General features: G+C 34.3%; 1 protein-coding gene across 1 annotated transcript in view; it reads left to right on the plus strand.

Annotated features, from left to right (window-relative positions):
• Positions 1-27,099, plus strand: part of LOC119835627 (tetratricopeptide repeat protein 28) — a 51,552-nt gene that overhangs the window by 16,189 nt on the left and 8,264 nt on the right. Inside the window, exons 3-28 of the mRNA XM_038360571.1 lie at positions 3,112-3,281; positions 3,562-3,665; positions 4,930-5,132; positions 7,805-7,902; positions 10,601-10,826; positions 16,134-16,379; positions 16,739-16,902; positions 17,371-17,446; positions 17,607-17,720; positions 18,077-18,296; positions 18,669-18,888; positions 19,329-19,602; positions 19,809-19,907; positions 20,213-20,329; positions 20,749-20,871; positions 21,182-21,387; positions 21,689-21,868; positions 22,148-22,292; positions 22,618-22,720; positions 23,643-23,779; positions 24,312-24,489; positions 24,976-25,099; positions 25,309-25,466; positions 25,870-25,968; positions 26,540-26,655; positions 26,928-27,043. Coding sequence (XP_038216499.1) covers positions 3,112-3,281; positions 3,562-3,665; positions 4,930-5,132; positions 7,805-7,902; positions 10,601-10,826; positions 16,134-16,379; positions 16,739-16,902; positions 17,371-17,446; positions 17,607-17,720; positions 18,077-18,296; positions 18,669-18,888; positions 19,329-19,602; positions 19,809-19,907; positions 20,213-20,329; positions 20,749-20,871; positions 21,182-21,387; positions 21,689-21,868; positions 22,148-22,292; positions 22,618-22,720; positions 23,643-23,779; positions 24,312-24,489; positions 24,976-25,099; positions 25,309-25,466; positions 25,870-25,968; positions 26,540-26,655; positions 26,928-27,043 — 4,016 coding nt within the window. The remainder of the gene's footprint in view (positions 1-3,111; positions 3,282-3,561; positions 3,666-4,929; positions 5,133-7,804; positions 7,903-10,600; positions 10,827-16,133; positions 16,380-16,738; positions 16,903-17,370; positions 17,447-17,606; positions 17,721-18,076; positions 18,297-18,668; positions 18,889-19,328; positions 19,603-19,808; positions 19,908-20,212; positions 20,330-20,748; positions 20,872-21,181; positions 21,388-21,688; positions 21,869-22,147; positions 22,293-22,617; positions 22,721-23,642; positions 23,780-24,311; positions 24,490-24,975; positions 25,100-25,308; positions 25,467-25,869; positions 25,969-26,539; positions 26,656-26,927; positions 27,044-27,099) is intronic.

Here is a 27,099-nt window from a genome sequence, read left to right on the forward strand (position 1 = left end):
TTACAAATTACAATAGCCTGTGAAATGTGAAATGTAGTTAAATTTGAATAAAACTCAATATCTAGGGGCTATATACTATTTAGTCGTATAATATAATAAGAGTATTAGTATTATATTCGTAGTATTCGTGATGAGACCACCGGCATATTGCACCTTTGGGTAACAATTCTAAATACGCAATTTCAAAAACAAATTATAAAAAAACCCATCTTAAGTGTTTTATACTCGGCTGATAGAACAGTAATTATCCCAAGATACAATAAGAAAATAGGCGGCAAAAATAGACAAAGGTGGCCGACGACGATATTTTTTCTTTATTTTAAGTCACGGCCCTTACCTGCCCAGATTTGGATGCCAACGTGATTGCTTTTATCTTGTTTTGTTTTGGTGTGGTTTAGGTATAATACTACTTTTATACTTTTATTTAACATTGTTATCGTCTTAACAATATCCAAAATGTTTTACAATGTTGATAAATTTCTTTGTGATTTCATATGTAGTAAATAAAATTCATTTATTTTTTATGACCTTGCATTGCTATGTATAACAATATAGAAACTTTCCAAAATTATCGCATACGCAATATTAAAGCAACGATCTTATAGTATTGGACTATTTATCATTCTAAAATGAAAATTATATCGTTCACCACTTTTAATGAATTTATTTATCTTATTTACTCTTTCCTTCCAGTTGTTTCGAATAAATAAATAAGTGTTATTTGCAACAATTACAGATACGCGATAAGATTGTGGTGGGATGATACTACGTTGAAGGTTTAATTCCCAATTTATTATTTAATAAGTATCGCGGGGCGGGCTGACTTCAAATTTCACATGAATGGAGGGTCGTTGGGAAAAAATAATTACCCAATACGTCCGTCTCGGTTATCAGGCGCCTGCTTAAACGAAATTTTAATAAAGCGAATAAGGCTCGATTACAACGCTCATTTTTCAAGATGGCCGAAACAATTGACGTCATTACAAGATTCTGTGCTGTACTGTACAGGATACTGATAAACGTTCTCGTAATGAACTCGGGACCTCAATATATTATTGGCTTACGATTTAACCACATGCCGATATATTCATGTGAAAATGTTGAAACTTTATAAAATTTTACGTGCGTTCCTTTCGTCGCCGTGATTTATGTTTGGTTCAATTATGATGCCATCAAAAGATTTTGTATGTACATACTAATATTATGGTATCAAATTATTTAATAAGATATTATTAAAACTAATGAGTAAGATTTTGTATACGTGACAAACAACAGAAAGAGTAATTTTGTGATATTTTTTAAACCTAAACAAATTCATACGAAACAATATAACCTCTTTACTTACAACTTCACAGAGTAACCATTACATAATCTGTGGTAAAGGCTCGAGAATGCAGGTCGTGAGAAAAAAAATTACGTTTCCGATGCGCTCGGTTAGATAGCACAGGTGGTGAGCCCCTCCGAGGCATATCTAAAGAAGGGTTTCCTAGCCCAAAAAAACTCAACAATAGATGCCATTGTTCGTTGATAAGCCTGACGACACTTGATTCTAGTCAAACACTTGATGTTGAATTTCTAACAATTTAAACATGAAACGGACCACAGAAGCTGCATGTATTAAATATAAATTTATGAGTAAAAAGGGTCAGAATCGTCATGTTTTTTTATCCGACATTATGTAATATTACGTGTTTTGATACAATTTAATTTTACATTAAAATATAAATCAATTTATTTTACAATAGATGGGTAGGTATAAAGAGTTCATGGAGAAAGCAAAGCGATCTAAAATTCTTATAACTAAATGCCTATTAAACACCAGTTCTTATTTAAAAGGTGTACATATGGCAAACATTTTTCCAAACCAACGTAAAAAATACTTATTTTAATGTCTTATTCTTTGAATGTTCAGAAGCGCTGGCATTCGGTAGCGAGTTGACATTGTGCTTTTATTGCCTTATTAATAAAAACCCCGTGAAGCCCTTTCACACTTATCGTAGACACTTATCATTTTATTGTGTTTGTTATGCGATACGATAAACTTTCTTGGTAACACGTTGTATTTCATATTTTATTATTTTATGTGGTCGTGTGCTTGAATTGAGAATTAGAAATGAATATTTACGATTACTGTGGAATTGTTTTCCGTGAAATTCGTTTTAGATCGTGTCATGGAGATATAGTGAAATAAAATTCTTTTAAATATATCCTTCACAAGAAAAAAAATATTTTTTTTTAATATATCCTTCACTAATTAATAATAAAACAGACATTTGCAACAATAAAATTCCAAACCCCAACCAGTTAAAACTAAATGAATTTCTACTAAATAAAAAACATTTAGAATGCGATCCTTAAACTCAAGCTATATTAATTCATCAACGTTTTCACGAACTTTACGAGAGTCAATCGCCATTATACTTATTCACGTGAAACATAAATAATAAATATAACGTTACTTTCGTCGGCAATTCCAAGTTCCGACTGAAACTGGAATACAATAAATCAACAAGACTATTAAAGTCCTTTCCAATTAAAGATCATGATATGAATAAGAGGCATTGAATTTTAACAGCGACTTATAAAACCTTGGTACGATTCGTATAATAATATAAATGTCAATGATAAATATTAATATTCAATTAGAAAGGGAAGTCGTGTTTACATTAATGCTTCACGCTCATTCATTTACTTTCCAAATGCCTATTTTATCGCAAATCGCAATAAAACGGAGTTATTGTACGTATGAATGACCTCTGTGAAGTTTTCTATTGTAAACACAATACTATTTTTAGTTATTCTTTATATTCATATTTATTAATTAGGAGTTTACATTATGAAAGTTCTTGTATCACAATGCTAATTACCATAGCCATCCAAAACGGCTTGACCGATTCTCATGAAATTTTGTGTGCATATCGGATAAGTCTGAGAATTGGCTGACATCTATTTTTCATACCCCTAGATGATAAGAGTAAGGGAGAAGAGAGGAGCGTTTGCTGGGTCAGCTAGTTATACAATCGCAAACTCCACACCTGATCTATCTACCGAACACACACAAGGGAATAATATCTTTATTTGCATAAAGTTAAATGTACAATTTGTGTGCAGGTCGAGCCAACAGGCTCTGCATCTCTGGGTGCTGCATCCAGGGCGCTGTTTGTAGAAAAGGTCAGAGCATCAAATGCTGCTTGTCAGGCTGGCGACTTCTCTACGGCAGTTGCTTTGTACACCGACGCCTTAACTTTGGATCCTGCTAACCATATATTATATAGTAATAGGTAACATTATTTCTTTAATATTGCATCTTTAATAATAACTTACAATAATTTAAATAAGAAGAAAATAATTTATTTTAAAATGAAGAGCACCAAGACAAGAAACTAAATAATTACCGATTTAAAATAAAATGAAATTTTGAGTTGTATAATTACCAAGCACTATTATGCTTTGCTTTCAAAAGAAGCACGAACACTTTTCAGACGCGCTAACCAAAATGTAAATTCACAATATAACCTATTTTGTTTGATATAAGTACAATAAAAGTTTTATGCTCAACAGGTCAGCAGCAAGACTAAAGCAGGGTCAATTTGCAGCAGCTCTACAAGATGCCACCCGCGCGAGAGAACTCTGTCCCAATTGGCCGAAAGCCTATTATAGACAGGGTAAGTAAGTCTTCCATAATAAACTCGTATTGACTTATAATAGGATTAATTATTTCTGACACTACCGAATTGATAGTCATTTATTTTAGCAACAAGAATTTAGGTTATACGTTATTAATGTAATACTATTTTAGTTTTTTTTTCATTTCATCTCAAAAACGTTATATTCATAATAAATTTTTAGACCAATATGCAAATCTCTAAGTTTAGGCGAGAAACCTTCGTCATCAAACAACCTCATCGTCATTAAAATGCACTATTAAGTAAAGCATTTAAAACGGGTTTAATGGCAATGAATGAATTGCGTTAATGTTAATGCTACATTTTATGATGCATTAAATACTGTACAATAAATGGACCAGAACATTTACCATGGGTTGGTTAAATGAATAATTTAAAAAACTTTATAAATCGCTTTTGACAATTTACCAGATTGTCAAAAGTTTTAGAATATTTCGGACTGGTACTGTTAAAGCAAAACAAGTGTAATTTATGGATTTCATTTAGATCTTAATCTCAGAATATACATTTTAAACAATATAAATCTAAACCGAGGAATATCTAATAAACAAATGTAAATAACTTTCTAAAATATTGGAAAGCAAGAATTTGATATCACAAACCGATCACGAACGAATAATGATTCAAGATAGGTTAATGCCAAGGGGTGTTGAAATACTTTCTATTTATTATGTATCAGCAATGGTTTTAAATTAAATTTTAAACCATTCCAATTCATTATCTAGATAAGTATAATGGCCAGCATTGGGATGGTTGTGTCGAAATATACCTACTTACATGAATATGATAACATATTTTAACATCTAATCGTGACGAACAGATTTTTAATGATAGGAAATCTCCCTACATCGCTGGGCGTCAAATTATTCCAACCTCATCCCATTATATATGCATGTCCCTTACATATTATATAAAATACGAACAAGTCATATAAAATCTAGTTATATTAGTATATTTTATAATATCCTATCATTGGCATAGTATAAAAATTTATATGTGTTGTGTCTATGTTCTAATATCGGTCTGGGTAAAACAAATTTTCTGTGTGTTAATTGTTATGCAAAAATTGAGCCAATATTCGGTATTATTCTAAAAAGAAAGCCTCACACGTCCCACTTATAGTCATTTCCCATAGGAAAAAGGGAGGTAAATAAACACAAATCAATGTTCGTAATGGTATCTAGTCCCACAAAACTAAAAAAAAACCTACTTTATTATCTTACCTTATGCTTATTGTTTTAAGGGGTGGCTCTCCAATGTCTGGGGCGCCATGGCGAGGCTTTGGCCGCCTTCAGTTCAGGGCTTGGCGTGGAACCGTCATCACGACAGCTACTGGCGGCTCTCGTTGAAGCCTCCCTCAAGTCACCTTTACGGACTACACTGGAACCAACCTTCAGACAGTTGGAAGCTATGAAGTTGGATCAGTCACCCTTTGTTTTAATATCGGTAAGTGCCTAAATAGATTATATAATTAAACTTGTATTTACTGATAAATTCCATTAAATTTATGTTGATTTCTTATTTTAGATATAAGGTGACATTCGAAAACTTCCGATATAAAATTGTAAAATACTTAATTAAAGATCGTTGGTTGAATAGGTCACTTTTGAATATATATATCCTTACACATTACGAATAATTAGTCGCAAAAAGTTTGACACTATTTCACCATCTTAAAGCACCCCTTACACACTTCTACGTCTTAATAAATCCTTACTTACGTTATAAGCACTAAAAACTTTTACCAAATTGTATGCTTGTTACATTGTTGTTAACTTGAAAAATCCGACATCCAAAAAGAAAAAGATCGAGCAATTTAAGAAATCCGAAGATAACAAGTTATATATTATACATTATCAGCATACGACATGTCCAATGTTAACTTTATTCAAAGTGAAGTAACCGAAATGCCATCGTTATTTTCGTTAAAATGGGGCATAAGTATGCGGTAAAGGGGCATAAAATATTGTCATTCGTGGGACCGCTGTCGATGCGTCGAATTTAAGTTTATTTAAACTGTCACCGGTCTCCCGGGCAAAGGACATCTGATACTTGCTCGAAAGAATTTTTCTTTTTAGTAAATGTTTACTTGCGTCCGGAAATAAAGGTGGTTGTTAAAAGTTTGGTTTCTGTTTAGCCGCTTGTAATATGCCGCGTGTTCACCTTCTTATTTGTGATGGCTTTTCAATTCTTTAGAGCCTTGAACATGCGTCTTTAGAAAACTTATTATATAAAATAATTCCTGCAAACTAACACCATTCATATATTAACTACATTTAAATATTGTTTTGGTAGGCTTCTAAGCCTACCTTACCTTACCTTACCTTACTCTAGCTTTGGAAAGCTCGAGAAACGATAAATCTAGATGAAACTTTCTTACATTGAGGCAATGGAAGGTAAATAATTATATACGTCAAGCCTATCTAAACAAAAGCATTAGCAAGGCTCGCGTCGAGATTTATATCTAAACACGGTTCATTATTTACAAAATACATACATACCTATGATTTTGCAAATATCATCCATGTTAACTTCTATTAAGGAACCTGTTATATTCACCTTTATCTTAAAGAGGTAATAGATATAAATACATGCGACGAGATAGTGCCAAACGATCGGAAATGACCAAGCCATGCTTTACAGATTAGGTCAAGAAACGGACTCTAGGAATTAAATGATAGACAGATAGCCTACAGAATAGAATGTACTAATTATTTTAATGCACAGTTTAACTTTCAAGCAATACACTATTCTAGATCAGATAAAGCAAGACTAAGATACAGCAAACTTATTTGCATACATTCCAGGCCGCCTGTCGGACATCTTAACATTTTTTGGTGCATTTAACGACTGGACAATGGGGTCTGAGTGATCAAAGCGCCATAAATACGAACCCCACGCATTTACATACAATCTGCTCGACAGTTGATCTGTGGGGACGTGAATGCTCGAAATGGTTCACTATTCACTAAATATTTCCCCGGTTGGCCGTACACCTGAACGTTGTAAACGAAAATAAAATGCTAAGGATTTCTTACATGGATACTTCTGCGTAAACTTTCCACTTGTTTTATGCCATACTTATACTCACAAGTTCTACAATGTCTATAAAAAACGCCTCTTAATTTGCTTCTTGCGGTAAACTTTTTATCTCTTTCAAAATAGAGAAGATAACTACTTATTATCGTCTATACAGTCTATGGATAATTTAAAAGAAGTACTAACATACGTAACATTGCAATCGTTCAGTTTTAAATATTAGATTTAATGTTTTTACGTCAACATTCCATTGTTATTTATCCGGCTGTTTTTTTAATGTCCGTCCGCGACACTAAGGTCACGGTGACTTTATGTTAAAATTCAATTTTGTATAATATCAGCAAAATTACCAGTAAAAAACAAAAGTTGAGACGTTCATCCTAAAGGTGATTCAATGCAATTACTCATACGGGAGGACATAAAACTTGCTAATACGTAGATCCAATTATGCGGTAGTCGCATAATACGCATGAGAGGAAGATTTCGAGTATAATGCAGTGATCTCACAATATAACATAATACTGCGTGGGTGTTCACTAAATATTGAAACCACTATTGCCTCATGAGAATGTCAGCTTCCGAAACGGTACGACAAAAAATAATGGGACTTTAAAAATCCGTTTCGCTTTTTTGCTTTGGACAATGATACTCAAATTCGCATTTATGTACGTTACCTCATTATTATTTCGAGTCTAATGGACGATGACGCGGCACAGAAGATCAAAGACACAGCGATATTTAATAACATATTAGCCTCAGAGATATTTTATGTAGTTACCTACAGTGGACTGGATGAAAATAAATTAAGCGTCGATACACGTATATGCAATTTTGTAGATAACGAAAACTCTTAAACATCCAAGATCGCCATTAAGTGGGCAACTAAACATAAAATTTTATTGATTTTAAAAATAAACGAGTACGCATTTTCAGTAAGCTTTTAATCGGCTTAAATTATTACAGCGATTTACGCAAAAATATATTGCCATAAATTATGTTGTAATTATCTCTCATTAAGCCAATTAAATTTTATTTGTATTAGATAATAAAGTACAATACTAAAATACTTATTTGCTTAGGTTGTGGGCCAAGAGTTGCTGGCTGCGGGACAGTATCAAGCAGCAGTCACGGTGCTGGAAGCGGCTCTAAGGATCGGATCATGCTCATTGAAACTAAGGTAAGTTGTATTTGCTATTTTCTTAACAGCAGTATTGAAATATTCGCTTATTATATAGTTACAAGTTTACACATACATAACACAGTTGCTATGTATGAAAACAATGTTCTGGTGTTTCTTAAAGGTGTCTTGTCTATTTACAGAAAAAATCTAACTTTAAATTTTTAAGTCTTTTCATTCGCCTGAAAAATATAATTAATATTTTAAACTCTTTTGTTCATTACTCCTTAGACACGAATTAATTATTTAAAAAGTGTTTAAAGAATTTGCTAACCGAATAAAAACTATATAGTGTTTGTTTTAATAAAGCCGCAAGTGGACACGGATACATGAAACAATTAAGCCGAAAGCTTCATTACCGCAGCAATCGATCAAAATCATCGCCCTAATCCCTTCGCACATCACTTGACCGCTATGTAGAACCATTTAATTTATAATTTAGCGAGCCCTCGCCGTGAGATATCCTGTTTCAGATTAATCTTAACAATTTCACACCTTACCACTCTACCTTTCAAAGCCCTAATAGGAGGAAGACAAATGACCCTAACACAACATTCATTAATGGTACATTATTATTTTTAATCAACGAACCTTTGGAACATGACAGTGAAATAATTTATATGTACTTAGCGGATGCTTATCCTTTGCGGAATTTCGACATTTTGATTTATACTTTCTCAGACGATATACGGTTAAAGAAATTCGCGATTGGATGTAACCGCTTTTAAGTATTAAGAAGAAGCACTTGTTCTATACCTAAATGAACATTTTATAAACAACTTTAAATAAATACTAATCCACCAACTAATACATGTGCGACGTAATAAATATCCTCCCGTGTGGCCTTAGACCTGTGGTACTACATTATAATCCAAGTTCCACTGGGTAATTTCCTTGTAGGATCTTATATGATTATGATTACCTACCATCTCCAACAAATTCCTGAAAATCATAATAATAATAAAAACTTGATCTAATAAAGTTGCTTTGTTGGTTTCCTTAACCAGAGTAATCATGGTTCATGCGAACGCAATATGCAATTACATCGATTCGCACAGAGGTATATAGTTTGCGATTAGTTACTGTTTACCCCACTACCTAAAAATATATATTATCTAGTAGTAAACTTGATTATATGTCCATACATATAATCACGTTTACCCTATTCTAATTCTAATTAATTCTAATTCAAGATCTACACATATGTATTATTCGTCCACAGGTATATCACACAAATATTATATTGTGTCAAAATTTCGTTGCATAAACTTATGTGTTGTTAAATGTACACGTCTTTAATGCAGACCCTGCCTTTTATACCTTTTATACTATCTCCAGTTGAAGTAGTTTCGGCCTCTACCTGTCGGCAAGTGACGACGTCAAACTTGTGCAGCGCGCCGAAACCCACACCTCTTCATGATCTTATCTCAATTTGATGGATCGAATTCGTATCGATACCTTATTCTGTACTCGGGCGAGAGAAATCTCTTTAACTGTATAAATACGGACATTTATTTTTGATCCTTATCGATGTGAGATTATTTGTGACTGATGATAGCCTATAAAGGAAGTATCGAATACAGAATATCTATAATGGATAATAAAAGCAGTGACGTGTGTAGTGATATTGTTGATCCTATTACATGTTATATACGAATATACTAAATGAACTTTAAAAGCTATGTTCATGAGAGTGAAACAAACGTCTCGTAACACTAACATTTTAATATCTAAACTACACGTATAAATAAATAGGCATCGTAAATCTCATATAATCTCATCAAACTGACACGAGCAAGCGAATTCCATTAATCCTCTACTTACTTAGTCGTTACATCAATTCAGGGAATAGGTTTTATTAGCCACTATCATCAACAGAACAACCAACGAATAATGACTATGGAGATTGTCTGTGCTGCAATTATTACATTATTAAGCGAAAATAGTAAAATTTATGATCTCAAATGGATGATGCATCTAGAATAACAAGATAGTAATTCATCTTCATGTTTCGAAACTTTTATTACTCGATCAACACTTGCGGTTGAAACGCATTTCGAATTCAGTTTTGTTAACCCAAGTTCTGGAAACAATCGCGTTTTATAGTGTTACCACAGATAACATAATACTATACTATATAGTGAATATTATTCATCATCATCAGCCCTTATATTTTCCCACTGCTGGGACAAAGGCCTCCTATAAGAGTTCAGGCCATAATCCACCACGCTGGCCAAGTGCGGGTAGGCAGATGTCACATGTCGTCGAACTTTCGATTCTCGGACATGCCGGTTTCCTCACGATGTTTTCCTTCACCGTTTTAAGCAGTGGTGATGTTATTTACATGCGCAGATAAATTGAAAAATCAATTTGTTTCCTGCACGCTCGCCCGGTCTCAAACCCCGACTTATCGATTTTGAAGTCCAAGGTTCTCACCACTGAGCCACCACTGCTTCTGATAGTTATTATATACCTATTATTCCGCTAAATTATGTAAACTTACAAATTATTCTTGGTTGTTTTTTGTTGATGTTTTTGAATATAAGTATTATGTAAAAAATATGATATTTCATAATGCCCATTAATATAGATTCTTTACCGGCTTTTATTTTGACATCATTTAAAACGATTTCAAGATGAATCAACAAGCCCTATGCTCCAGTCATTGGCTGTAATAATATACAAAACATGTCTACAGGGGTTCAGTGTTCAGCGCATTATCATCAGCTCATTGGGCGTTGAGCAAACTCGACGCGGCCATCAACTACATGCAACAAGACCTCGCCGTGGCCAAGTCGCTCGGGGACACGGCGGGCGAGTGCAGGGCGCACGGCAACCTCGGCGCCGCGTACTTCAGCCAAGGGTCGTATAAAGATGCGCTAACTGCGCATAGATACCAACTCGTGCTGGCTATGAAGTGTAAGGTGAGACATGCATCAATTTTTGCAAACATTTGCAGATTATACGTTTCAATTCAGTTACGTTTTTAATAACGATTTTTATTTGAGTACGAAATTTCTTTCAACAAGTAGGAAAGTATTCACTAAAATAAAGAAACTAAACTAGATGCAAACTTTAAAAATTATGTCCGCACTCTATAAAAAAATCTCCTAATTAAAATAATATTAATATAAAAGCATTTCTTATTAGATGAAACTGATGAACTGATAACTAATAAGAAATTCTATTCTGCCTTGAAGCGAAAATCAGCCACACCCATACGAACATATCTCAAACAAAAGCTTACAAAAGGCAGAAGACTTATTTACATAACATAAACAACAAAGCCTTTGATTTGTACGAACAAATAAAATATCGTAATATAAATATAATCCCAAGAGAGTTGTAATATTAAACGCGGCACAGCACTCGCTTATTTAATTTTTGCATAGGAATTCAATCCCCGACCGTGACCCTGCGTCGTGGTTGTTTTTTAACTTTCGTCCAATTATAAGATGTGGTTTTACTCGTAAAGTAATCTTGTGTACTTTGTATTCAGTCTTAAGGAAAGATTAAACGAGATAAGGTATTAATAAATCTTTATTTTCTGGTAGTTTTATGTCATGCATTTAGATATACACTATGTTTAGGCATGGGTAGAGCAGTAAAGCAAGGAATATTTTAATGTTTATAGACGTAGATAGCCGTGTATCTATGTTCGATTTTATGGCTTTTTAAGTGCTTTAATATGCATTGGAGACATTTATAGTCTGAATAACATTATACGGATTAAATAATTAGAAGAAAGTTATTTTCTATGCGCTTTCATTTTTAACTCCTTGTTTGATGACAAATATGACATATTTAATAACAATGATGCAACACTTTTAACATCGACTGTCCAGAATCCAAAAAATATTTTAATATTTCAATTCATGTTTCAACTTCATTTTAAATCGTCAATTTTAGCAATTCAGGTGGATAAAAATACCATTGGAAACAATGGAAATAACAAAATAACTGACTGACTGGTTAAGTGAATACATAGCGATATGATAAAGTAAATATAAGGTTATGTAACTTAACAAAAAAATCCTACAGGTTGTGCGTGTGTACGTGCTGTGCTATTGACATAGAACTAAAAAATACTAATTCTATTCGAAGTAAACAGCAGATAAATCACTGTCTACTCGTATTTGTACTCCAGCAAAAGAAAATCAAGTGCAACATATTCATTAAAAAATCTGCCAAGCTCAGTGTTTACGATAGTGTGAATAGTTTTCTTTAAACTTAGCACTTTTACATATCTCGTTTTTCTAGAACCGGTGCCCGTATTACACGTCCTCTAATAGACAAACCACTTCTTATTAAAGCCTTCAAGCGCCGCGGGTATGTAATGTTAATTTGCAGTTATCGTAGCTATGAGAGCCCCTGATGTGAAAGTGATAACTGATTATGCAATGCTAAAGCTGCATTATGAAATTGTACTGTACCTATTGGTGCAAGCGCTGATTCAATTATACAAATCCTAAGTTGGTGCTCATAGGCCATAGCGATCCAAGGAAATATAAACGGCAATATCATAATTAAATAATCTTTATTATATACATGTATATATAATATTTTATAAGTATATGAAAATATAATAATACTGCATTCGAAATTTTAAACGTTTCATAAAATTAAGATGAAAGTTATCTGAGTCTACCTATCTTATGTATTATATATAATACCTTACTGGACTTCTAAATATTCGGCGACAAAGAAAGTAAGAATTATGTAACGCAGTAAAAGATATCGCAATTAGATATTTTAAACTTTACCCTCTCATAAAATTATGTACTGCGTGTTTATATAGTAAATCAAATTAATCCACTAACAACTAACCCATATACGCATATAGAAATTGTACTTTAGACACATAAAACAAACGAGTTATGTGAAGTAAAATAAATAGCTCAAGTTTTATTGCCAAGTACAATGTGAACAGTATCCACATATGGAACAATCTGTGGAACAAATACTCGTAAAAATATTTTACGCGTTCCAACCGAATGGCGACCGACAAAAACTCAAAGTAACCGAGAAATGGTAGCGGAGGTGAGGATTTGTCAGTAACACGATATTTTTATAATCGAAACTGACTTCAAAAAAACTATATGAAAGGGTTCAATTTACAGATTTATTCAACTTTATACCGCTTAATATTTGACACCTTTTTGTTTTACGGCACAAAAAAATCAATGCTCGCGTTATGGATGTTCGAGTAAATATTTATAAGTTGAACTGCATGAATTGTATTTTGAAGAAAAGCCATAAATGGATGAGTTTAAGTACTCTACAAAATTGCGTAATAAATTTTTGTAATAAATTTCGTTTAATGGTTCCTTGAATACTACATTTACCATATACTAATTTTGCGATTAACCAGTAAACTCAATAAAACTTTTATATATTTACATTTACACATTATAGTTACATCGACAAAGGTTTCATTATGTAAAGTTTACATTATCTGTGAATACGATGCGATGCCGACTAGATGAAACCGCGAATAATTTGACAGTAACATGTGAGGTAACTGAGCTTCATTAACGGATGCCTTGAATAACCCGTCGCGCAGGTGCTATCTGAGCTGGGATTCGAATTGCCCGTCAAAGATTAAAGGGATTACGCTATAGAAGGGAATTTGTGGCGATGTTCGTCTAGCCCCGATAATTAGTTTTGTAGTCAGAATGGTTAAACCGACTATTTACTTGCTATCTATATTCTGTGAAGAACTCTGAACTGAACAATATTAAAAATTCTTAATTAAAAAAATATATTAATATATACGCCATTTATATAACACTGAGAGTAAGGGGTAAAAACATATTTCAAATAAATTTATTAACAATTTGTAATAACTAAATTCAAGCTTGTGTTCTAACGCATACATCAAAAATTCTGAAGCAATAAATATATCGATACTTACCGTTCAGAGATTCCAGTTACTCGTAAATGAATATTCATAAATCGAGAATTCCACGCTATGAGCTATTTATATTAAAGCGATAAGTTTAATATTCAAAACCATATAGCTACAATTTAGCCGCAAAATTCATTTAATTGGATTTAATTTGAACACACGTTTTATTTTTATCATTCATTTACCTATCACTTGTTATTATTGTGATTTTCAACCATTATATATTATCAAACAGTTAGATCAAATTAATTACTACTAAACGATCATTTTAAAAAGATAAATGTTTATTATCATCCTTAATAGAAGCCAATGAATCGCATTGTCTACAAATAACACCCGACGTAACAAGGTGCACAAAAGGAAATATAATAAAGCTTTATACTAGCATACTTCATTCAAGTAGCCTCTATTTATTGTAGCCACCAAGACCGCGCAGAAACTGCCTCGCAGTGCGCGGAATGCTATGTGACCTGCCAGAACCCTTAAGTTCAAGAGATCCGAAACTATTATAGTTGGAAAACGTCCAACAGAGATCGAGTCAATATGTAAATCACCACGTTATCGTATCATGTTGCACATACTTAATTAGTTAGATCGCTGCAACCCGACTGACTTGCTAGTACAGTCCCGACGGGCTTTTAATGTCGATATCGGCTTATCGACTTATATTCATCGTCGGCAATTAAAGCCGACAAAAAGTAATCGTAATAGGAATTGATAACGAATTTATTCAGACGACAAAGTTATGTCATGTACGATTTCGTTTAATAGATGGCCAGGGCGAATTGTAGACTAGTTTTTGTTGCAATGCATCTTACACTTTGCTTCAGATGTAGAATTGTGCGTTATTTTATCGCTTGCATAGCACACACAATACCATAATTGTTTTACAAAACGAAATTCTATTACACACTAGCGGTCCGCCCCTGCTTCGCCCGTGGTACATATATAGCCTGTAGCCTTCTTCAATAAATGGGATATCTAACACTGTTAGTTTCTGAGATTAGTGCATTCTAACGAACAAACAAACAAACAAACTCTTCAGCTTTATAATATTAGTATAGATAATTTCACAGCAACATAAGGATTACACAAACAAAAGCAATCAGTAACGTTTTGAATTTGATGCCATACTAGGGGTGTACCAGCAATTAATGTTAAGCCTCTGCAAATTATTCACGTTAAATACGATGCAAGCAACCTTGACAGCGTGTCCCTATCTCGTTTGAATAAATTTATTTCTACAAAAAATATATCGATACAAATCTCACATCACTAACTCATTTCATCGAGACAAAGACCCTATTGGCGGTCCGTCGTCAGATATTTTTTCCTTTTGTCATCCATTTCCTTAGTGAAAAGGATGCGCCGCATTCTAATCGGCCCTTTATTTGTTTTTAATTCCTTTGTTTGCTCTGAGTCGACAGAGCATTGAATTTTAAGTGATTTTTGGAAATATTCAACATAGAATGTGTTTTTGTTAAATCCATTTTGAAATTTAATATTAAATCAATGTGGAAGGATGTGGTATACATAATTTTAGATATTTCGTAAGCGTAGGTATAGATTTATGTAGAATGGGTTTTTTATTTTAATATTCAATTCTGAAGAATAAATAAATATAAATTTACAATGCAAATCGAGAAAGTGTTTCGAAAGCTTTAATAGACTTGTTTTGATTAACTAAAAGTGAAATTGATTAATTGTGTGACTAAAGTTTCACCAACAAACTTCACCAACTTAATCGATTACTCATCTGATCCCCTTGAAAGTTTTGTATTGGGACTATATATTATTGTCGTGATTATAACCTACCCTGCTTTACTTACATCGTCATGTAATATGATAAAGTCACAGCAATATCATACAACATAACAAAATACTATAGATAGAGTAATATTATTGGCGGCAATATTTACAAGTTTATTTTAAAATTTTATATATAACTAAAATATAACATATTATAAACCTACGTACGTACATACGTATTATTTTTTTTATGACGATCTCTTCTCATTTGCAGGTTCTTAGTATAAAATATAAATCCTCAATTATTGTACCTCTTCCATCAATTATTTTATTAACTAGGTATCTACTCAAAAGCACTACAACGTAATAAATAAAATACTGAATATATAAATCAATCCCTAACTTGACAAACTTCGGCATGAACCAGAAAAAAGTATTGACTCTGTCATTTTAATAAATTGAGACTGCTTTACGAGCTTATAACCTTTAAGTACCTACCCATTAGCGTTAAATAAACAATGTGGAAAGCTGTCAATTACTATGTAATGGGATAAAAAATAAATAACATTTGCAGGACACCCAGGCCGCGGCCGCCGCCCTGACCTCCCTGGGGCACGTCTACACCGCTATCGGCGACTATCCCAACGCGCTGGCGAGCCACAAACAATGCGTACAGCTAGTTAAACAAATGGGCGATAGATTACAAGAGGCAAGGGAGATAGGGAATGTCGGCGCTGTTTACTTGGCTATGGGAGAATTTGATTCAGCCGTGGATTGTCATACGCAGCACTTGCGGCTCGCGAGGCGGCTCGGCGATCAGGTAGGCTGGATTTACTAGTTCGGTATGTGTTTACACCTTTAGATTTATGTAGCTGGCCATTACTGTATGTTTGCTTATATATTTTACATGGCTTTCTACAAAATAGAATATTTTACGTACAGTTACCAATGATCACTCTAATATATTTTGCCATATATCCTAAAGAGACACCAGGATTTACTTATCCATACAATGGAATCTTGGCACAGAAACAACGTAAATTCTTAGAATCGTCTTATGTAACGTTTTGTTCTACATAAATAATTTTGTAAAAAAGCATGATCCTCTAAAACATCCACAGAATTATCCGGTACAAACATTATAAATGACCTTAATTTAACGTCTAATGTGTATTTCAGGTTGAAGAAGCCCGAGCATATTCAAATCTTGGTTCCTCGTATCATTATAGAAGAAACTTTTCTCAAGCTATCGCTTATCATGAAAACGTGCTTAGAATAGCCCAAAATTTAGGAGATAGAGCTATCGAAGCGAGAGCCTATGCGGGTCTGGGTCATGCTGCAAGGTAACCAACATAGTGTATCTATATGTTGTAAGTGTTCATTCGACGAATTGATGCATACAAAGTAATTACAAACATAAGAATTTTTGGTCCCGCCTTCGAAGAATTTTTAATTAAATGAATTCCATTTCGCAAATAAGTAAAAATTTAAGAATTGATAATTAACTACAGATAAAACCTATCTGTGAGAATAGAGGTCGATTATCGAGTTTTGGCTGGGAAAATAAGAGCAAAAACGGGGAAATGCATTTAAAAAGAGAAAGGCATTAGCCATAGTTTGAATGAAATATAATGATGTCAAATGGTTAAGGTAATAAAAAAGATTAGATGCAATAAGTAACGATTTAATTTAATTTTATTTTTCTTACTATTCTTTCACTCCATTTTAATGAATTTAGTAGTCTCACAGTGTTATGTATGTATCTTTATATTTTAAATACCAGTTTTCTTCATTCATTTGTTATATTATAGATGTGCAGGAGACTATGCTCAAGCTAAGAAATGGCATGAAAGACAACTGGACGTAGCTCTCGCTGCAAGAGACAAGGTATGAATAAGAACATTTTTAATTTCTTCGGCTGCATTGTAATAATATGTGCAAGAAAACGTTTTTGTATTTGTTTTTTATATTTTACAAAATGGGACAGTATTTTAAAATATATAGCAAGTTATTAGCAAAAAAGGAATTAAAATATTTCAATTAACAGGTTGGCGAAGGCCGTGCCTGTTCAAATCTAGGCATTGTATACCAGTTGCTAGGGGAACATGACGCAGCGCTAAAATTGCATCAAGCTCATTTGTCTATAGCCAGACAATTACAGGTTTGTGATTTGCATTAATTAAAATAATATGCTAATAATGTATAAATGAACATTTTAGAGGTAATTATGGACTAATTCGAAATTAAAAGATTATCAATTAATATATTCTAGCCGTTTTATTACCTTCTAGATGATGTTGTTTGTAGTTGATATCAATAATAAAATGTTATTTAATCAGCAAAACATAATGCGACCTTAAATATTACAAAATCACAGAAAAAATTTTCTCAATTTGGATTAGAATAAAATTTTGAAAAAACCAGCAGTCTACCCGTCAATAATAGATAGATGGTCTCGATATTTTTTTAATTAAATAAATAGATTATTTAATAATTGAAATAAAAACTTATTTCTAGGATAAAGCTGGTATGGGTCGGGCATATGGCAACATTGGTAACGCGTATTCTTCAGCGGGGTTCTACGAACAAGCGATCAAGTATCACAAGCAAGAACTCACGATATCTAAAGAGGTGCACGACAGGAGCTCAGAAGCATCGACTCATGGCAACTTGGCCGTTGCGTATCAGGCACTTGGCGCTCATGATATGGCGCTGTTTCATTATAGAGCTCATTTAGGTAAGTTTATTCAGTATTTAATGGGCTTTTAAATCTTCTTGAGCCGTTTCTTTAACACGATTTGTTTACGAATTTCTAGCCTTATAAAATCCTAGAGCTCTTACTCATCATTAACTCATTTAGAGACAATGTTCTCGTTTCAATAATCTTTCATAAAAAAATTTACTATTGAATTATGTGAGTAATACATATATAGATACAACTATTGGTTTTCTTTTAATACGATACTAGATGCAAACACCATCCGAACTCGAACATTAAATGTAATAAAAGAAGAGGGAACCAAGCAGACACTATCTGCAATTCGATTCCTGAAATACCATTGGATATACCTTCCTACAAAAGGTCTTGCATTCAAAATAATTCCCATAGGCATAGCTCGAGAACTGAAAGACGCAGCAGGTGAAGCGTGTGCCCTGCTCAACTTAGGCAACTGTTTATCGTCGAGGGGCGAGTTCGCTCAGGCGGTCCCCTACTACGAGCAGCATCTCATGCTGTCGCAGGAACTCGGTGACGTCACCGCGGAGGCTAAGGCTTGCCACTTCTTGGGATATGCGCATTACTGTTTGGGGAATTATAGAGAGGCTGTAAGGTGAGATATTCATTTGTACAAAGTATGCTCAAGTATAAAATTGCAAGTAATTGCAGGTCTACGATACAAGCTGTGTTAGTGTAGGTCTGCAGTTCATATTATTTTTATATGACATTTGTATCTTTATGTAATAAAAAACACCATTGCATTATAATAAAATGTAAAGTAGTACTCAATTTCAAATCTTCGCCAGAACTACATTTTCACATGAGTGTTAAATGACACAACCTCCATTACATTAACTGTTTATTTAAATCACCCTTTCGATGTACATTTTTAATTAAAGCGTAAAATTGATAAATAAATTCACATATGTTAGTGAATTATTATATCAGATATACTATATGTTTGTGTCAAATTCCGCAAAGACACTCATTTTTGCACCTACTTATAAATTGTTATTAATTTATACATTAATGTTCAATTTGTTTCGATCTCAGATACTACGATCAAGACCTATCACTTGCCAAAGATTTACAAGATAAAATGAATATGGGTAGGGCTTATTGTAACTTAGGGCTTGCACATCTAGCCTTAGGTAATTTGGAAACAGCCCTCGAGTGTCAAAAATACTTCCTAGCCATAGCTCATATGACGCAACATTTGCAAGGAAAGTTCAGAGCTCTAGGCAACATTGGAGATGTTCTGATAAAAATGGGAGATGTTGAAGAGGCGGTTAAAATGTACCAGCGGCAACTTGGATTTGCGAGACAGGTGAATAATATTTCATTACTATTAACTTGATATTTAGGTGTTTTTATCGAACAATTAATAAATTCTTCTATAAAGTTTTTGATCGTATAATTATAATATAAAGTTTAATGTATATCTCCCATGTTGAAGTAAAATTGTAACCTTAATTCATAATTAATTAAGGCCATAAATTTGGTTAAATTTCAATAATTGCCAATAAATCGTAGGCACGAGATCGTTCACTGGAAGCAGCGGCGTGCGGCGCTCTGGGCCTCGCTAGGAGGTTGCAGCGGCGACTCGATGCTGCCTTGGGACATCATACTCAGGTGACTAATTCGCTTTTATATTTTTAATTGTTGTTTGTTTTTTATTTCCTTTCTTGTTGGCATTCCCTGGACACTTTATGGGAGAGGGATTTGACTCGAGATATACAGATAACAGGTTTTTACTTAGTTAGTCAGAGTCTTCGTAACTACAATATGTAAAAAAAACAATTTAGTTTTTTTTACCTATTTATCTACTGTGAATAGTTATCATTATCACAAAATGTTTTGATCATACGAGTTAATATTGTGTCTGCATAAAATAAATAGTATTGTTGCTGTGAATAACAAATGCCTCTTTGTTATAGGAACTTACTCTCCGCCAGGAAGCGGGCGATGCAGCCGGAGAGGCCAGAGCTCATTCTCACTTAGGCGCAGTACATATGGCCCTAGGACATTACTCACACGCAGCCAGATGTTACAGGGTAAGATAATTATTCCAATCTAACAATAAGTTGTCCAGAAACAATGTTTTTATAACAGTTTCTTTCCTGATACAACCCCCATAGAAGCAGAAAATATTTCGCTTCGATAATTTTGATAATCTTGCGCAGCTTTTAAATTTTATTTGAATCTTATTATGCAACTAGCTGCGCCCCGCTGATTCACCCGCGTAAGTCTGTATACCGTAGTAATATCAGGATAAAAAGTAGCCTATGTGTTATTCCAGTTGTCCAGATAACTACGTACCAAATTTCATTGCAATCGGTTCAGTAGTTTTTGCGTGAAAGAGTAACAAAAACATACACGTCCCTAATAACTTTCGCATTAATGATATTAGTAGGATAACATGTGGCAATATATTTCTAGAATTGAATGATACACAATAACTAATTACTTACAGGAGCAACTAGAAAGAGCACAAGAGTTGCAAGACTGCGCGTTAGAAGCGCAAGCATACGGCAACTTGGGCATAGCTAAGCTGAACATGGGACACTATGAGGATGCTATTGGTTACTTAGAACAGGTGAGAACATAAAAAGCCACCTGGACTGATTTCAAAAACGTTATTTGATTTTACACAATATGCTTTATTATTATGCGTGTATAAATTGTTGAACATTTTTAATTCCTTCGAAGGTATAGTGGGAAAGATTTGGACAATAAGCATACTTATATACTTATATAGCTTCATCATAAGTCAACTAAAAACAAGCACGCATTTTTTATTATTACTTTTTTAATATCTCTATACATTCATAAGTATACCTATCGTGTCTATATTTGTTAGAAATTGTATTATTACGAAACAGTCCTAGAATATGCTTTACTTCCAGCAATTAGCAATCCTCGAACGAGTGAACACACCGACCTGCCAACTGGACAAAGCCCGAGCTCTCGGCTCGTTGGGAGACTGCTATGACGCTCTCGGTGATCCAGATGAAGCTGTGAAGTATCACGAGCAGCATCTCGCGGCTGCACTTAAGCTGAACAACGCGCGGGAACAGGAGAGAGCGTACAGAGGACTTGGGTTGAGTCACAAGTAAGTTAATATCAAAGATGGATACCAATAATGAGATAATGTAGTTAATAAAAGGTTATAAAACGTAGCAATATACAAGTATTCATATTGCTGATATCTAAACTGTTTTATTTTCATTTAACATTGTATTTTGTCATTGCAGTAGAAGTGTGAATTATTTTACTTATTACATCAGTTACCCCATAATTATGTTGAAACTGTTTTAGTAGTTTTAAACAGAACAATTACCAAATAAATAAGTATCACGAACAGAAACTATTCCTTAAAGACAACAATATGAAGTGTTCCATAAATGCTGTAGGTCCGTCGGCAACCTTCAGCAAGCACTAGTATGTCTAGAGAAGCGACTAGTCGTGTCACACGAGCTGGGAATACCGGAAGCAAAGGCCCAAGCTTACGGAGAGCTCGGCGCTTTGCACATCGCACTAAATAACTTGGAGCAAGCTGTATCGTGCTTGGAACACCAGAAGAACATTGCAAAGTATGTGTTAATTGTATTGTTGCACAAAAGTAACATAACTCAGGTCATTATTCTAGTTTGATGCTCATGCTGCTACTCTTACATTCATAAGTTTTATATTGAGTTAATTACTCTAACATTACATTTGAAAACATATTAAAAGAAATCAAAACTTAAACAAAAATATAAAAGTATCTGTACTGTAAGAAAATCTTGACATACCACTTTCTAGAAAACAATTAAATTAAACCCTTTTTTTACATGAGCAATATTAATACTAGTTATATTTAAATATCACAGGGAGCTAAACAATCAAATAATGGAAGCGGAAGCGTGCCACTCGCTGGGCGTGGCGCACCAGGCGCTGGGCGAGCACGCCGCCGCCATCAGACACCACCGGACTGAGCTCGAACTCGCACACCGGCTGGGACTTACTCATTTACAAGTTAATATCATATGTTTTTTTTTACAATAATATTTCAGTTGTGATTTTTACCCTACATTTGACTTTATCGCTACTTTAGTTAAAGCATTTTAGCTAAATGAATTATTGTTAGCCTTCGAATGAATGATTTACATTAATATTGCAACAAATACATAAAAAACAAATCACTTTCTGCTAATAGAAATTCTTTTCCCACTTGATAGAGATGAGCGTCACTCAAGGTTCTATTCTTGGTCCGCTCTTATTTTTCAAATTATGCAATTAGTTTTTTTACAACATTGCTTATAAAATTATCCGTCACATATTAATGTTTTTTCATACCCAGGCTCGTGCATGTGGCGGTCTGGGAGCAGCTCACGCAGCAACGGGAGCGCACGCGGAAGCCGCTCGCTGGCACGAATCTCGGCTTAGACATGCTACTGCTTCTGGTAATCAATTAATCATTATTACTTCAATAAATCAAAAGTTTCTACTGATTTCAAAAGAGAGGATGTTCTCAATTCAACTGTATTTTTTGTGTTTGTTACCTTAGAACTTTCGACTGGGTGTACCGATTCTGATGATTCTTTTTTATTTGAAAGCTGGTGCGTCCGTGTGATCTGTTAATTTTATGATAGGCAATTTAATCTAGTGCTGACAATTTGAAGAGTGTTGAGATTTTTATTAAAAATAATTATCAACGACATTTATAACAGTACCAAGATTTATCATATAAAATTAATAACAGACCAATTGATGTTAATCAAATCCTAAGGCATCTTATATATTTGTCCACCTCTCAGCTAGCCTATCTATCTAGCTATTTTTAAACTACAACGTTACCCTAAGTATTTATTGCCTATATATGGCACTGAGATACACTATTTAGGCGCTATTATATGCTATGACTGTGAAATGGTCCTTGCTCAGCATAATATTCGTCATCAGCCCATATATGTTCCCACTGCTGCGCCACAGGTAATCCTGTGAGGGTTTAAACCATAATCCACCACGCTCGCCAAGTGCGGGTTCGTAGATGTCGCACGTCGTCGACCTTTCGATTCTTGATTTTCGTCGACTTTTCATGCTGGTTTCCTCGCGATGTTTTCCTTCACCGTTTTGAGCAGAGGTGATATTACACATGTGTACATAAATTGAATAATCAATTTATTTTCTGCACGTTCGCCCGGTTTCAAACCGCGACTTGTCGGTTTTAAGTGCGAGGTCCTCACCACTGAGCCACCACTGCTTACACAGCATAATATGTCATGAGTCAACTTTATCGGAATGTTTTGGCTATAAGGAATAGAAAGAAAGAGTACGGCAGACATGTCTTAATGCACTTAAAAGCACTTGGTACATGTTTGTCAGGTGACGCTCGCGGGCGAGCCCACGCGCTGGCGGACCTCGGGCGCGCGCACCTCGCGATGGGCGCGTGCGGCAGCGCCGTGTCCTACCTGCGGCAGGCGCTCGCCGCCACTGAGGGGCTGGCTGATGCCGATGAAGAGGTGCGTAACCGAACATTATGACTTGACAACCAATTTTTCTTTTCTCGCTATGAGAATAGGATATACTCTATGGTGATTTACAACAAACTCTACACCTTAGTTATTAATATGTGACTTGGCCGTTTTATAAGGTACTACAGGAACTGTTGTATTACAGTATATATTTTAAGTAAGTAATATTTCAAGTAAGGTGTAGTAGATTTTGCTATGTTACGGCTTCTAGAGTTAAGACGTGTAAATTCAGACGCTTTGCTCTATATGAGCTCTGATAACATTTTTTCTTCTCATTCTTCAGAGTACAAGCTCTGCGGTCGCGTCTTGACAATATTTTACAAAAAATGATTTTATTGGTACTTTGTAATCCTTTACATCAAAAAATTACTTATTTCATACATTATGTTAAACATCAATACAAACAAGTAAGCATTGTTTCAAAGTACCTCATCTTGGTGCACAATATTTCTTTAGCAGATTACCTAAAGGAATCAGGTAAAGTGATTCATCAAAAACTATTTTTATTATTTCCATGCAGGCTAGAGTACGTCACAGACTCGGTTTTGCACTTTGGGCATCTGGAGAGCTGGAGGAAGCAAAGGAGCAGCTGCAAGCCGCGCTCACTGTACTGGAGAACGGGAACGAGAAGCACAGGGACAGGAAAGTGATTGCGCTGTACACGTCCACGCAACACGCGCTGCAGAGAGTTCTAGTTGGTGAGTTTGTCTCGAAGTCTTTAAATGAGTTCGCAATAACTGAAGCGGATATGTATGGAGTTTTTTAGTGACTAAGTCAATGTTGTGTACATACAATACATAATACGTAATATATTTTTTTTTGTCTTCGGCATTGGAGCTGGTGGTGAACGGTAAGGTCTTTGCAGACAAAAAAGAAATGGGCAAAACACATGCTTCTATTTCAGGCCGATCTTCTGTGGGGGTGTGGTACCTTCCCAGATGTGAACTGGCCCAATTCGTATCGAAGCGTACTCGACTTCCACATTTAAAGTAACCTATAATTTGACGTGAGTTTGATTGTATATATATTGCAATGAACCTTGACTTGAATGAGACAATAATACAAACTGAAAGATTTGAGATAAATGTGTGTGTGTAGATATTAAGCCAATTAAAGCACGTATTTATTAATATCTAAGAATGTTTTATATATGAAAAATTATTCAATACAAAATGAATTTTCAGAATTGGGCCGTCATCCCGAAGCCCTGGTGGTAGCGGAGCGGGGCCGATGCCGTTCATTCGATGCTCTTGAGAAGACTTCATCAGCGCACAATCAAAATAATGTGGACATGCATAATGATCAGAGGTATATTCTACATTATAAATACAAACTGTCAAGAATCAAATAAATATGTATCGAAGAAGAAGTATTCAGAATTTAATACTCTTTAACGGAATTTAATACGAATTTTAAATAAACTACACAATTAAATATACTGTGAGGGGTATGAGGTGGGGAATACAAAATCGAATTGATAATATATACTAAGTTATTTGAAATTTTATTGTGTTTAGAAATGTAGCGGAGGATTCGACCAAAGAGGTCCCAGACCAATGGAACCCGAGCACTGTGGACCACATACTAGAAGTTGTGAACAAACAGAAGGCACCCATATTGTACTACAGCTTGGCTGCTGGAAGACTATACTCATGGCTATTGCAACCACATAAAGGTAAAATTATATGGTGATCACCTAACTTATTTATCGATCCCATTACTAAATTTCTATTTCCTACGCTTATATTTAACACGTTTTTATTAACTTTACCTGTTTGTGTGTAACTGACTACATTAAGCTCGATTTAACCCAATTAAAAGGAAATATTTAATTCAAACCTTGTACTCATATCAAGGATCGGTGACAATACAATAATTTCATAAGCTTATTTTATCGTCCTAATTTGGTTCGCGAGGATTCAATTTCCTTACGTATACTTGGAGCAAGTGAGAATAATTCATTGATTTTAATTATTTACTATAGCGTGTTTTTAAATTTTATTAATTATGTTTCTTGAAGCAATTATTAATTTACACTTTACTAAGAATTTGGTAAAATTGAAGATTTTTCATATTAGGTATCGTGCGTTTCAACCAAGTCTCATTGATGGAACAATCAGAAGACGGCGACAACAGTTTACCGGATATAAGTCCAGATGATCTACAGGCGAATATGAGTAAGTTTCTATGTTTCATTATTTTAATCGTTTTTAAAGACCCTTATATTCGTATGATTGTATAAATATAATCTCTCAACAAATAAAAATTGTTCATAAACGCGCAGCAATCATTAATCACTACTAATTCACCACTTCCAGTTGCATAACAAAAGAGCCAAGTTCATCCAAGTTACTTCAGCCCTTATTGCCTTAAAAACGAAATACATTTTTTATTTATTTCATATCTATCACGATAAATTTTTCATCCTTAAATTTTTTATCAACGTAACAACAAACAATGTTGATTACTTCAGTCGTAATTTTCTAAAACGTAGGTCTTTATTTATATAAAGTACTTCTAAAAAGGGAGATTTTATTCGTTTTTAATGCTTTGTTACCACAAAACTTTTGACTGGGTGACCCGATTTTACTATTCTAAAAGCTGGTGTTCGCATGTCCCATTTAAATGTGGTCTTGTTTGAACAGTTTGAAGATTTATATTTTTGTTAAAAGTGGTTATTTTAATTATTTATAACATATCAAGGAACAAAGTTACTTTCAAGCGTTAACGTATATAATGTGTAAACAGACAGCGGCAAGCTGGAGCGGTGCATCAGCGAGTGGTCGCGCTGGGTGCGCGGCGCGGCCGAGCGCGGCGACGACGACAGGACTGACGACCGACCCAATACTGGGCTCGCTAGGATTGTAAGTCTCAATAGTGGGATATCATGTTTTCTCTATTTACATCTTACGTTATGCTTTCTTTAGTGTTTGATGTTGAAGAAATTTTATTAAAAAACAGCTTTGCTATGGATAAAGCATAAAATTATGGTTGAAACGAGACACATTGTTGGCCTGTTGTTGTTGTTTTTTGTTACACAATTACTGATCTTCAAAATTTACCCGACCTATAAAAAAGTTTTTCACATGGTGGACTAGTTTAGATATGCTTATTTATACCTTTGTTTTATTTGCAGGTTAATCGCAACCATCTGTTGAATTCGTCGAACTACTCCTTGAGTTCCTTATTCAGCGTGGGTTCGGTTGGCGGCTCCGTGGCTGGTTCCGTTGCCAGTTTACAAGGATCTACAAGGTATATATTTTCGATATTACATTCCTACTTTTAGCTAGTTGGACCCAACTAAATGT

Source organism: Zerene cesonia, chromosome 2, assembly GCF_012273895.1.
Source record: "Zerene cesonia ecotype Mississippi chromosome 2, Zerene_cesonia_1.1, whole genome shotgun sequence".
NCBI lineage: Eukaryota > Metazoa > Arthropoda > Insecta > Lepidoptera > Pieridae > Zerene > Zerene cesonia.